The sequence below is a fragment of the Trichoplax adhaerens genome, genomic scaffold, assembly GCF_000150275.1.
Source record: "Trichoplax adhaerens TRIADscaffold_4 genomic scaffold, whole genome shotgun sequence".
Classification (NCBI taxonomy): Eukaryota; Metazoa; Placozoa; class Uniplacotomia; order Trichoplacea; family Trichoplacidae; genus Trichoplax; species Trichoplax adhaerens.
The window spans coordinates 1,012,147-1,026,733 of NW_002060946.1; the positions used below are offsets into that span (position 1 = coordinate 1,012,147).

Sequence of the window (14,587 nt, forward strand, 5' to 3'; positions counted from 1 at the left end):
GTCCTACTTATTGGCTAAAGAAATTGAAGTCTAACGATCGTGCAAATTGAATTGCAACTCTTTGGCTTGGATCGTATCTAAAGTCTACAAGTTGAATTTAATTTTTTATTCAAAAGGTAGAAGACAAGATCTTGTCATTGATCTGCTATTACATATTGACTATGACCGCTAATGAAAGTGGTAAGTCGTGTTGGAAATGTTTGCAGAATGCTTTTAGCCGTGTTGAATTTCATATCTTTAATACCCCTCAATAGGCCTGGTGGTTTAAGATTTTTCCTTTTTTATAACCTTTTTTTTTTATTATTTAATTTCTTGCATTCTCCAATTTTGTTAACTTAACTCAATAAGAATACGCTGCTATTGCTAGTTGATCGTGACTTTGGGGTTAGCTGATGACGAGCATTATTTAACACCATCAACTAAATACTAGCAGACGCTACTCTCTCTAGCGGCTAAAATGATGTCATGGTAGTATAATAACATTGATTATTGTATACCGATGGGGATGATCCTTTGATCAATATATTATATTATTCTATTCATATCCACGTTCGCAACGTAAACTATTTTGAAAAAGGTACAATAATCATCATTTACAATATCCAAATACACATAATATGATTCATTTTCTGATGGGTTGTACGTATATTGTTGATGAAGCCATGATATTGCATGGTTGATAGTGATACTTTTTACTCCATCAACACCATTGGCTTCTTGGTGAATTACTTTCCAAAATAGCCCTAGTCACATGTTGGATAGTAATACAGTATTGGAAGAGGATTAAGAGCGTACAACATTCCTATCCTACATGGATCTATTTGAATTTGTTATTGCCCAAGATATCCTATCATACTTGTAAAGTTATGCATGGTTTTGTCCATTCTTTTCTTTCCGTTGCTAGTGAAGTTTTCCTTTTGACCCTTTTGAAATGAATGGGGGTGAAAATTGGCTGAGTGGGGGGGGGGGGGGGAAGACATTATAAATTGAAAATATCCCTAAGAAAGAATGAAATTAGTCTGATATGTTGTTAGGTGATAAAATACGTAGAACGTAATAAGGTTGGATTTGCTTTCTTGATCATGAGATGGATACGTTAGGGGCAGCCAGCCATTCATTCTTAAAGGCAATTATTTCAAAGTCATACTACAACTTGGAAATTTTGAACTTCCATTCATATTAACACATCGACATGATTTCCGTTGGTAGGCAATAACTTCCTCAGAATCATTCCTACTTACTATCCTCGACCATTTTGCTAGCCGGCATTTGGACGCGCTTTACTCACCACAAAGAGATTGAGGAAGAGTAGTCAGACTACAATACAGTCAAGGCGTGTGACATCTGTGACATCACAGTAACAAGTGTAGAATGACGATGGTTGACTTTCACGCGATTCAATCAGATGACAGTCATACAGTCTCCTTCCCTTTGATGCCTGTTGTTGTTATTTTCCTACAGCATTATTTCCCTTCACGCATATTTCACTCACTTGATGGTCCGGAACATGGGACCATGGCAATGGCCAGACAGCAGCCCGCTCGACGGTCTTAACAATCAAAGCCTAACATGGACGCAATCGTCGATGTTAGGCTGATAGTAATTTGACGAGAATGGCCAATCGGCTCGATTGCAATTTGTAGTCGGGCAAGATAGATTAAAGTCAATGGATTCTAGCATCTAAGAGAAGATGATATCATTTCTTTCGCAATCGTCGATGCTAGGCCGATAGTAATTTGACCAGAATGGCCAATCGACTCGATAGCAATCGGAGACGATTGCAATTTATAGTCGGGCAAGATAGATTAAAGTCAATGGATTCTAGCATCTAGGAGAAGATGATATCATTTCTTGTTCAGTATCCGTTCAATTTATCTTCATTTGATACGTTTCACGGGGGGGGGGGGGAAATTGAAATTGCCATGGCAGACAGCCTCCAACAATGCTCTACTTTGCGTTATGAGTACAATTATGAACCGTCCAAGAAAAGAGGATATAGGGACTAGATAGCGATTGCAGCTAATGAAAGTTTTTTACTGTTGGCAGACTCGCATGGCGTTCTATTCTGCGGTAGTATGGATAAAAGTTAAGGGTTAAGGTCGTCTACAATGAGACGATAGCATTTTTCCTTCACCATCAGTTCAATTTGTATCGATTACATCGCCATCCAAGCGAATTCAATGAAGACTTCAGTACCACAGCAGGATCCCCCTCGTCAATAGACCCCATCATTTTAAATGCATCCTTTCCTTTCACGAAATGAATACAAATTAATTGATTGCATTGATTGCAATCATGGTAGATTTAATCCATTTCTACCGGCAGGAACAGTTCACTAGCCACGCTAGATTTGGAATAGGGAGGGTACTTTTTTTTGTCTGTGCAAGAGCTCAAATACCCGTTCATAGCGATCAAATAGATTGATTTTCTCTGATCGAATTAGATTAATCCGTAGGAAATTTGTATTGAAAAAATAAATGTAATTTTTGAGTTGAAGAAAAAAAAATAAACTGTCTTGTTTTTTTTAAAGAAAGAGTTACTTCAATTTAACTCCGTAAAATGGATACGGTAGCGCAATCATTTATATACCCTATTCTACGGTAGATACTGGTAGAGAAAGATTCCATGAGACATCATCTAGTTAAAATAGCAATGGCTCAAGAATAAACAAATAGTAGATAAAAACGATACTTTTACACTGTAGCGTCGTCAAGAAAGAAAGAGAGATAAAATCATGAATCGTTTTTTTTAAACTTCTTTTCATCCACCTTGCATTCACTCTGTATTACGTAGTGCTTGTGACCAATGTAGACATAAATATTAAACACCATAGCTAATTATTGACTCAACGCCTAGTCAGTGTTGCTTACGCCAACATTGGCCAGTTTTAATATTATGCAAGAATATTAAAATTCTCTCCGACAAAGTCATCGCTCGATTGGACCAACACCCGCCGCCGTTAGTTTACACAATACACCAACCACTTAACATAGTTACAATAGTCAGACAGTATTAGGATAAGATATTAGTGTAAGCTTACATTCAACGACAACAACAGAAAAAATGGATAAAAAAGAAGACTTCAGCTTAGATTTCTTGACTGTCTGGACCGCAGTTAAAACAACAGCACATTAATCAAAAGGTCATTTTTTATGTGAATCGTGGTCAGATAATATTGGCAAAAGGGTATACGGACTATCTTTTACCCTGATCGTTTAGTAGAATTTCATTTGCATAATCATATATTATTTTTAATAAGCTACTTAGTAACGCGTAGTCAATTAATTAATATTGTAGTAGTGTAATTACCTTAATTGTTCGTTTTGTCATCGTTTTATACACTACTTTATGAATCCTTTTCTAATTCTTTACTCAGGTAGGGGTACAGTCATTCAGTTGTTCTCTTCCTTTTTTTTTGCCGTGACACGGTTTTTGCTATAGTCACGGCCGACTAGTTCAACCTAATTTCAGCGTAAACTGTTTTGAAATGTTCGATGATGGAATTATCTTACAACGACTTATTTTAATTAATGAATAGAACGACGGCCTAAGCTAGTTGTATAGATGATACGTACTGTATAAGATCTGAAAATCATTCAAATCATTAGTGTAAAAGAGCTCATCTAAAAATAATCATATCGGAATAGTAAAATAGGTGAGATAAATCAACCCATTTACTTGAAGTATGCTATTCACTTATTTTCAAGTCCAGTTTTTCTCATTTTGATCACGTCTAGAAGTCAGCAGGGTTAAAAATCAATTTTACAGTAAAATGTACGGGTAATGTCACGGCCGAATTATCGTACGTATACCATGATCTAAAATGAAAACTGCCATAGCAAAGTTATACGTATAACAGAACATTAATAACCAATACACACAGTCAATTTTAACTTCGATTAAATAAAATAATGACATACTTTTTCTAAATGACCGAGTTTTCGCGCAGTTTACGCTTTCTATTCATTGTGTCATTTTAAAAATTAATGACTATATCTGTTGGTGCATGATGATAGAGGATACCGTAGTCTATTTAGTAAGAAAAGATTTCCACCTAAATCGCTCAGATATTTCCTGAAGTTGTGGAGACGACAATCAACCTTTCGTTTTTAACTATATATTCTACAAATTGTATTAGACCGATACTGCACTCAGGTAAAACTCCCTCAAGAGTAATATTTTCGATCAAGCCCCCTATATCGTGTACCTTTTTTTCTGGTAATCATGGGCAAACTACCGTATAAGTAACCATATGAATATTGTATACAAGTAGATCTAAGATGGAGATGCAGTTTTTTAAATACTGTATCAACCCGGTATATTTCGATCGCTAACAACTACATCCCAAGTTTCGCAACGTAACTTAACGATAGCAATTTAATTATATTATTTTAATTATTGCTTATTGATTCATTATCATCTATTTTAATTTTGTTTCATCTGAATAGTTTAATCTGTGATATTAGCTGAATGCCACGGTAGATTGAATATAGATTGTTTAGATTAAATAGTAACTGTAAAAATGATCATCAACCTAATTTTACTACTCTACTGTACAACATTCATGATACATTCGGTAAACACTCTTAAAAAAACTACAGTAAATTCTCTTTACACAAAAATTAGCAAATAGCCTATTTGCTTATTTAGGGTAACGATAGAATACAGACATTGATAGAAAATTGAAGGAATTGGCATATCGACGGCATGTTGTTTTTCCTTTTAATTTATGATTGACTATGAAAACAAGATTGATTAATAGTTTATCTAATCGACATTAATCTGCTTACAGTTGTTTTCATCATCTATATAGATAAAAATAATCCATTATTTGACATATTAATAGCCAATTTTCATTACTTTAGGATGATATTACCTATCGTTTAAATGGTTTTACTTTATGTTCTCTATTGTCTATTAATATTATTGGGTAAAAGATAATAACAACAATAATAAGAAGAATAATAACCGAATTGACGTACTTACAGCTACGGAAGAAAAAAAAGAGATTGAACAGTTTTAATATAAATCCATTGACAAATAAGACAATAGTCGATTTTATTCAAGCATAAATTGTTAATTTATTTGGATTACAACAGTTTCTAAATTTGTGTTAATTGACGTTGTTGTGTAAATTTGAAAACAATTAAACGAACGATGTTATCTCAATTGACGTTAGATAATATCGTGGCAATTAGGGAGATTCAAGGTTTTTAATTAGGAATTATGCCGGTTAATTCTATCCTTATAGCTCCTCTCATATATAAGCGATTGACACTTAATTTCTCTTAGTAATTATGATAGTTAGTCATCCTCTGAAACTTTTCTGATCAGCCCCTTACCTGCAATATAGCACGATACGGTAACTTTTTCCCCTACAGAAAGATTCAATCTGGTTAGCATAATTAAATTCATTTGATAAAAGATTTTCCTGAGAAGTTAGGAATGCAATTTTAGTCATAGGGACTGCACGTATTAAATTATAGTAATTTTCAGGTTGCTTTGTACTTAAATCATAATTAATAATTATAATCCTGCGATTAAATTGAATAATTTTTTACTGTAATCATTTATGTCTGGATCTGTTTGCTTTCATCTATTAGATCGAACAACTATGGTAGAATCTTCCTACGATAACGAATCTATCCTGAGTAGATTACACGACACAGCTTCCATTAATAATAGGAAACGCCTAGAAAGAGAAGATTCCGATTCTGAAAAGCAAAAGCAGAAACGATTTCGTACTACATTTACTAATGGACAGTTAGAAGAACTAGAGAAAGCTTTTGCAATTACTCATTATCCGGATGTATTTACTCGAGAAGAAATTGCTAGTCGAGTTGATTTGACTGAAGCAAAAGTACAGGTTAGCAAGTAAAATAAATAATCTCTGTTAATAACCCGTTAATCAGTATGGTAATTATTTCTTTATTGCCTGTCAGCCATTAATTTGAATAGAGATTAGTATGGATTAAAAATATTAAATTGTTTTTTTACAAAAACACTTATAAATAGATTCGTAAATATCAAGGTTGATATCGTTGATAGTATTTGCTGATTATACAGTATTAAAATATAGTCGTTATTGCTTTGAAGCAATAACAAGAAAATAACTGACTGCACTAATTTGAAACCAAAAAACAATTATCACAAACTATTTTTATGGTGTACTCAAGTATTGAATTTGAAAGTTTTGTATGCTGTATACTAGAATATTTACATTTAACGATTTATTAACTTCGGTTAAATTACTGTAAATCAGTACCGGGCAATAAGCAATACCTAACGGAAAAGCCTCAATTTAAAATATTAGTAATACTTCGGGTTTATAACTTCAAAATGAAATGAAAATCTTCAAGTAGAAATAGAATAAAGCATACGCATAGACTTACAAATTCTATGATCGTAACCAGTGATTCGTCATTCGACGCGAACTACTGTACAATTTTATAAAATCTGAGAACGTTTACAATAATCAGTTATCAATAGTCTAAACACTTAATTGGTAAAGTGTTGACCCATGTAAAATCATTCAATATCGATCTGATTGCAGTACACGTATTTCAGGGTGATCAGATAGCATTGTGCTCTAGTCAGCAACTTCTAAATATTTAACGTACCACTACTGTTCCAATTTTCTTATTATTAGCCTATATTAATACCTAAACGCGCAATAATAGAAATGCAGGTAAAATCTGTAGGTTGACTTAATAATAAAACTTCTTACTACCCGTATATCGATTGATAAGGGAAAAATAGTATACACCTATATTCAAAATCTTTCCTTAAGTCGTAATACATTGCTACCAATCGTGAATTTAGTTGCTACCGTTGATTCCATATCACGACACTGTATATTCATTATCCGATGCTTTGACAAAGAACACTAATTCAATATTAATACAGACCAAAATTGATTTGCCTATACGTATGAGTAAAATTCCAATGGAAACATCATCGATATCGATTTATGTTACGCGTATGCACAAAGAGTTGTTTATTTGATAATTTTCACATCGGATAATTGGATAAGCAAGCTGTGTATTTTAGTACAGCATTGATAGCAAAATATACTGGATAGGACTACTAAATGAATAAATTATTTTTAGTCAATGATTAATCATTACTCTTTTTCGCCGTTCTTATTTCTAAAGCACGAAAAATTTCACTATCATAATTGCCAGAATTCGTTTATTGTTCAGTTGGACTTCATTTCGTGATTATCTATATTTCGTTCAATGTTCTAAGTCAAGATTATTATACAATAATATAATTAGTTATTCTTGTCAGTCTGCAGTATAGAGCTGAATATTTCTTCGATGTATAAATGAATGTATTGCATGGTAGTTCTAACAATGTCTTCTCCTTTTTCCCTAAATTCATCGGAGATCAATTTGTAAGATACAGCCTGTAATTATGATGTAGTAATTAGCTATTAGTTTGGGGAATCTTGCCTAATTAACTATGTGTTATTTATTTCCTTAATTGAGGGATAGACCAAGAAATTACTTTGATTATTGGAGATTACAAAATTTAAAATTTTGAATAGAATTGATTAGTAATAACGCTGATAATAGTTATTCTGCATGAGAAGCCTACAAACACTCCATTTGTGCTACGTAGAAGAATTTCTCAAGTAGTAATGTTAGCAAGTTTCTAAAAAATACAAGTTTACAGAAGTATTCAAATAAGCGATTTATAGATCGTTATTCATACTAATGATTCAGCTATTTGCCTAACAATGTTTTTACGGTATGAAGCACTCGCTTTAGTAGTTAGTGATAGTGGAGCATATTAATTTTTAGTTACAGCTATTGACGTCGGTTGCTTCTCCTGTTCTGATAATTAATTATTGTAATCTACTTACATGTAATTAACTTACTGTATAGCATTATGTCTCGGATTAGCTTAAGTTATCTAATAGTTATAATCGAGAGACATAGATGCTGTAAATAAGGCTTTCCCAATAAACAAGATTGTAAATCATTTTATGGATTCGAGATTTAAATTCAAAAATTCGCAATAATATTAGTCTATTTTAGAATTATGATGTTGACGTAAATTTTATAAAACTTTCTAATCATGTTTAGACAATATTGATTATAGTTATTATTTATACTAGCGGCACATAGTAATGGTCAATCACTTGATAGTGATCCTGTTCTATATTTGTTAATTTAAAGTTATTACCTTACAAAGGCAATCGTATTTAATGATACATTTCACTTTATAGGTATGGTTTCAAAATCGGCGTGCAAAGTGGAGAAAGCGACAGAAATCGACAGGTCCAACACGTTCCAGTAGCACACTAGAGAGTACTGCTAGCAGTATTTATAACCACAACAACGATTCGCCATCTTTTGCGGATCCAATACGAGTTCGACATCATCCAACAATGAGTTTAGAGGCATATAATAATTATTTCGTTTGGCCGAAACAACAGCAAGTCAGCCATACAAACGGTAGTAATAGTTCTAGTTATTATCATTACAATGTACCATCATTTGGCAAACGGAATTTGATGCAATATGGACATCCGACAGCTTTTAGCGGCAGTTCAGCAAGTACTCCTTTCGCCTTCAATCCCATGATGCAGTCAGCAATCAATTCAGGATTTTTTAATACCTATCAACGTGATAGCTATCCTTACGGCTATTCTTTATGTTAAAAGCATATATGTGTGTGTACATCGAGCATTAGTATCAATATTGATGATATCCCAATAGATTAGAAAATATTATGCGTTGTTAACGAAATACTGAGTGTGCAATACTCTTCGATCTCGTTTTCTCTTTTTTTTTCATCTTACTGCCAATATTGTAATATGCTGTCTTATAAATATGCTAGCCATTTATTAGTAAATTCGACGAACTTTTTGAAATTTTAATATTATACTTATTCTTAGTATGAAAGTTTGGCTACAATATCGTGTTGGTGATAAAACTTTAGCTATTATTAATGATTCAAATAAGATCATGGCTAAATAGAGATGACTCTATTACCAGATTCAGTTGGCTGACCTGGCTGTTTTTATTCTGTTCCATTTTATTGATCGGATTTATCAAACTGTACAGTCATATAATATGTTGTATATGTTACAATTCCCTCCATTCAATTTACGTAGTGCATACGATGCATTTTTTTGCAATTTTAACTTGATAATCCAATTAAGGAAGATTTCTTCTCCTATTAAGAATTCGTTGTCAATCTTTGACGCAAGCTGCATGACTCGGTAGAGTATTGTAAATTCCGTTGTACTGATTTGCAATACTGCGATGCAAATATGAGTTTTTGTTTTTATAAACTGCTTTAAATTTTTTTCCTTTCCAGTTCGATTTAACTACAGTATCTATTATTATATTATTTTACTCAACACCTGGCCTGGTCAAGAAAAGATTTCTTGTATTTATCCTTAGTGATGTGTTATTACCAACAGCTATTATACACAGTGTTATATCGTATTTTATTTCATATATCTTGAATTTCATTGCTCAGTCCGCATATGATTTGTAGTTAATTACTGCGGACTCTGTTATGACCAGGATTTGCTACGGGAAACTATTTTAGCATATTACTCAAGCAGTTGTATGCAGTATCCTTGCTATGCTATCCTACCTCGTCGTGTGTAATGACACCCATGCTAAGGAGCCTACATAATAGGAACATCTATATATTACAGAATTAATAAAAACGTTTTCCTTCCTGATACGAGAATAAGGGTACGATGTACTCGTATATGTATAATTTAATCTTGCATTCTTCTTACAGTATACTTGCGATATACCAATATTAACCATAAAGAGAAAATAAGACTATTGTCTGTTACAAGGAGTAAAATGTTGTCAATAATTTTAGCTTATATCACACATATATAAAAATTCCTTAAAAATTTGATGGAAATATGAAACAATTAATTAATAATAATCCGATGATATAAGAGTTTAATGTAGCAAAATAACATGATAGTATTTTATGCATTGGGAACGTTAAGTAATACATTGCTACACAGTACATCAAAAATTGAGATAAATTGATAGGAAATTGTTTGTCAATCTGATATAGCCGTAGCTATATCAAAATGACGAAACAGGATAAGGCTGTAAAGTCACGTATTTATGAACAATAATCAAGACTTTGCAGTACGTATAATAGCAAGGTGCGTTTTTATATGAGCTTATTCATTACTACATCAGTACGGTAGTGGTTTTCTGTATGCTATTTTGTAATACTGACGCTTTAATTCGTTGTATTAGTATATATATACATATTACCGAGTGACATGGGAAATAAACGTAATAAGTTATGGTAATATGATAAAAGGCAGTGATTGCCATACTAAAGAGAGATCAGTCTAATATAAGTTTTACGTAACAAACATGTTTTGCAGTATTTAGCATTGTCAATAACGATAACAAATCTTATATCACATTATCATTAACATGATGATACTCAATGAGCATGTTTTATAAGTAAGAGAAGACAATAATATCACGTAATCCGTAGCATATTACTTTTACTCTCTAAAAGATACTTAAGACTTTCATCATTGTTATGTTTGATAAAGATCTTCAGTTACGCGGTTCATGACTGAGGGTTATTACCAATTGAAGATCGCTGAAGGAAAGTTGGATGTCATTGCAGCATTTACTTGCTTTTGCTCTTAGCATGGACTAACTGCCTGAAACCTTTCAGTATATCGTTCTCTCGCTTAGAACGTTCTTCGTAATTAAAAGAAGCCAATGCCATTCTAAGGTAATTTAAAGCATATTTATAAGTATTTTTATCCATCATTACTTAATAAATTTGTTCTATAAAAGATTGACGTTATTGCTATGAATTGAGCTAATGCTGTACTACTATAGAATGAAAGGTCAGTTTAGTTTACTAATGCAGAGTTCCATATTGAAAATGTAGTCAGAATGTCGCACTAAAGATTGGGTTGATGTAGTCATTGTCTTTCAGTACTCACTTTTCATCAGCACTATAAATTTGGTTTTCTTTACGTAAACGAACAGCTTCCATTCTCCTATGACGGCTACCACTCATCACATAGCCAGAAGTTTCATAGTTTGCAATTTCGTTACTAGTTAATCCAATTTCACCACGACGTGGGATACGCTTACCGGCAGCAACAAATTGTGCCATAGCTTCACCTTCTCCGGGTAACAAAGCGCCACCATAATTGACAGGGCCCGAACTCGGTGCAACTTGAACCAACGGTGTTGGCCCAATGAAAGCGTTCTTACTGTCAGTATCTAATATTATAAGATACATTTTGTTATCACAGATTTGATGGCAGCAATTATAACCATAATTATAAATAACAACGTTAATTTCAAATGATATTGGATAAAGGGGAAGAGTGTTGGCTAAAAGAGACAACATTTTGAAGATATCAAGGTAAAATGTACTCACTGTCTTTCTCGATCCATAATTCTTCATCACTTTCTCCATCGCTAGGGCTACCATCAGGTTCAGTCGCATCACTACCAGAATGTTTCTTACGCCTTTCTCTACTTTGATTATTTTAGAAATAAAGTCCATTGATGAGTATCGTGTAGCATGGTTAGGTCGCATTATACTACAGTATACTAGCAATTTATCGCCTTAACAGCTGGTTAAAATGATATGTCTAGTTCAACTTATCCCAAGTTTTTTAATTACAATGAGAGGTTGGATAGTGACAACAACAGTGATCATGATGTACTAGAAGATTTTTAAATTTAGATTACTGCCATATCAAGTGCATTGATTATCCACTTCTTTCATTGCAAAATCAATTAGAACTGCCATAATTTAACAAATCATTTTTTCGGTTTAAAATTAGGGTAGTCATGGTATGATTTGCTCGATTCTACCTTTTCTTATGCTTTTTAGATTTCTTTTTGGATTTATGGTGACCCTTGTGATTTTTTCTCTTGCCATTAGTAAAAGATTCGTTTGTCTTGGCAGCTTGCATCTCGTCATCTTCATCTTCTGAACTATTTGAACATAAAATATAGAGGATATTTCTTAATCTCGTTTATTATTTGACTTATTGATTGTACACAGGCGTAAATTATAGTAGGACACAACCACTTTATGATGGTTTCAACTTGACGCAAGCACTTTATCGAAGGTAGACAAAACGACTAGGCATATCTACAGTACTGCATAAGAAGGTAGAAAACAAACTGCAAACATTGTTGTACTAGTCAATTTAGAATACGCATGTAAAATCAATCGGCTATCTCTCTCTTTACTTGTTTATTGGTTCTTTAGGAGAATTTCCCCAGACTCCAGTGACTCCCATTTCACTAATTCTGCATCTTTCTTCTCTTCTTGTTTGTAGAAACATATCGTCTAAGCCATGTTTTCTAGAACGACCATCATTATCATTACGATCGTACCGGTCACGATCACCAGGGCTACGGCTGCGGCGATGTGTCGCCATGGGTCACTATTTGCAATGATATCGAGTACAGAGAGAGAGGGAGAGAGATCGATCCAAGGCAATTATAAATGACGTTGCCAATATGCAAAGATTTCTACCCCGATGCAATCAGAGTAGATCGTGGAGGATTCAAAAGTCACAAGGTAAGCGATAGGACGTGGAAAAAAAAAAAAATGGAGATTAATACCTTTTCGACGTTTCTACCAACCACCAATTCGATCTGTGTCTTCTTTAGTCACACACACACACAGCACTATACGATCAGGAAGAGAGTCTGGTATAAAGCTCAAGAAGGTTGTTACCATATAAGTATTAGTATAGTCGTGATCGACTCTTTCCAGTACCGTAGTAGCCAGTGTCAATCTAGGACGACCAGTGAGTTTGCGCGGTCGACTACTCTACGTTAAAGCCATACTGTACAGTACACTGAGTGGACAGTACTGTACACTGAGTGGATAGTACTGTACAGTACCATGGCGCTAAGGCCGCTGGCACTACAGTCAATATTGACAAACGTTGTGGCCAAGATAACCGGCAGACGTCAGACGACATGCGAGATCATCGTGCATGCATGGTTGACGTCTTTTCATACACACACTAGTAGTGGGTGACACTACAACTGGATTGGACGTGTCTTGTTCAGTACGGTACACTGACACGACTGACGTCATCTTGGTAGAGTACACTGTACTGTAGTCGTCATTGACTTGACCGACTCACTTCATCCACCGTGGTACGCCCCCGATGGAAGACCGTATGGGTGGGTACAGTGCATTGTACAGGATACTGTCCTACGCTTTACTATGGAATGCAAGTGTACACTGTAAAAGTGTACTGTAGTATACGGCAGACGACTCACCCTGCGACAGTCATCAAGTAGACGCTTCACCTGTGTGGATGCTTCAATGACAACCACTACCACAGCTATAGTAGAACCTTGACACAACCTTTCCACTGGCATTTATTATTATTCCCACAGACTAAGCACTGACGATCATTGAACATTTTTCACTGATGGCCATCTTTGAATGGTAGATCGTCTTTGAAGTAGCAAGAATAATCCATTGCTTGCAGTCCACATGGCCAAGTAATATCGTAGTTGTATAGCCGTTACGGAATTATCGATGACTATTGAGTCCTACTTATTATCATCGAGTACTGCGGTTAACTTCCGTTGAAGAATGAGAAAATAATTCAATAAAACCACTGTATATCATTTTCATTTCAGGTGTTAAGAAGCAAAGGCGACATATTGCTTTCTGGACTTCCGTTGCATTGGATAGCCGTGTTGACGATATAAAATTGAAGATACAGAAAGACATTTTCAGACGTTTTCAATTTTATCCATCTATCCTATAGGATTATTGCATATACTTAGACTTATTGCAGTAGGATTATCTCCAAGTGTGCGTATCGATTGCTTTCCATTTTGGACACTGCGTTCACCAAAGTGGTCGAATACTGTCTGTAATCGACCGACCGACCGTTCAACAAGCTTGATGCTTTTAGTGGCCAATTTTTTTTTCTCTCCCCCCAATCCTTTCCCTGTGTTGGTTAACCTAAACGCGTCTTGGCTTCCACCTGGCTGCTGATCTTAACCTTCTTATCTGGATAGAACATGACAGCCGGCTAATCAACCCAAATAAAATCGAATAATGTAAGTACCAAAAATGGGCCAATTCCTCCCATTATATCATACGATTGATATACTGTACAATAGTATTAAACAGATTTCCACTATCTTGCATTATTAATTGATTTTATTATAATGTACTACCATAACTCGTGCAAGCCTCATAAAGTATCAATCGGCTTTGATCCTTCTTTATTATTACTACGATTATGGTTGGAATACTGTATTGAATCTTGTCTCAGCAAGGAATGAGATTAATGAAAATTTGATTGGCTACTCACTTCTTGGAATAAATTACTGTATTAGCTGATAGGACTACTACGTACAGTTTACCAATTTCGCATTCTGAAGCCGTTCCTCTGATTTTTACATTTTTATTATCTAACAATGTCCAAAAGGGACTTTCTTGCACGCACAGATTTCCTTTATAATTAATCATAATAATGTTGAAAATCACATAACCACGTCAGTTTAGGCGCTTTGCTACCACTACTGGATATTATTGGAATTTGAAAGAGTCA

At 34.2% G+C, this 14,587-nt stretch overlaps 2 protein-coding genes across 2 annotated transcripts; one reads left to right on the plus strand and one right to left on the minus strand.

Annotated features, from left to right (window-relative positions):
* Nucleotides 1–5,728: 5,728 nt before the first annotated feature.
* Nucleotides 5,729–8,275, plus strand: TRIADDRAFT_9389 (uncharacterized protein; the record flags this gene model as incomplete). Its single annotated transcript, XM_002111306.1, has 2 exons — nucleotides 5,729–5,866; nucleotides 8,234–8,275. Coding segments are annotated over 2 exons (180 nt in total), but the record flags the coding sequence as incomplete, so codon positions are not given.
* Nucleotides 8,276–9,045: 770 nt separating this feature from the next.
* TRIADDRAFT_63822 (uncharacterized protein) lies at nucleotides 9,046–12,433 on the minus strand (the record flags this gene model as incomplete). The annotated part of the gene is made up of 7 exons (XM_002111782.1): nucleotides 9,046–9,066; nucleotides 9,616–9,649; nucleotides 10,649–10,747; nucleotides 10,970–11,255; nucleotides 11,416–11,513; nucleotides 11,859–11,981; nucleotides 12,243–12,433. The coding sequence occupies 7 exons, from the start codon at nucleotides 12,431–12,433 to the stop codon at nucleotides 9,046–9,048; spliced, it is 852 nt and encodes a 283-aa protein (XP_002111818.1).
* Between the last annotated feature and the right edge of the window lie 2,154 nt (nucleotides 12,434–14,587).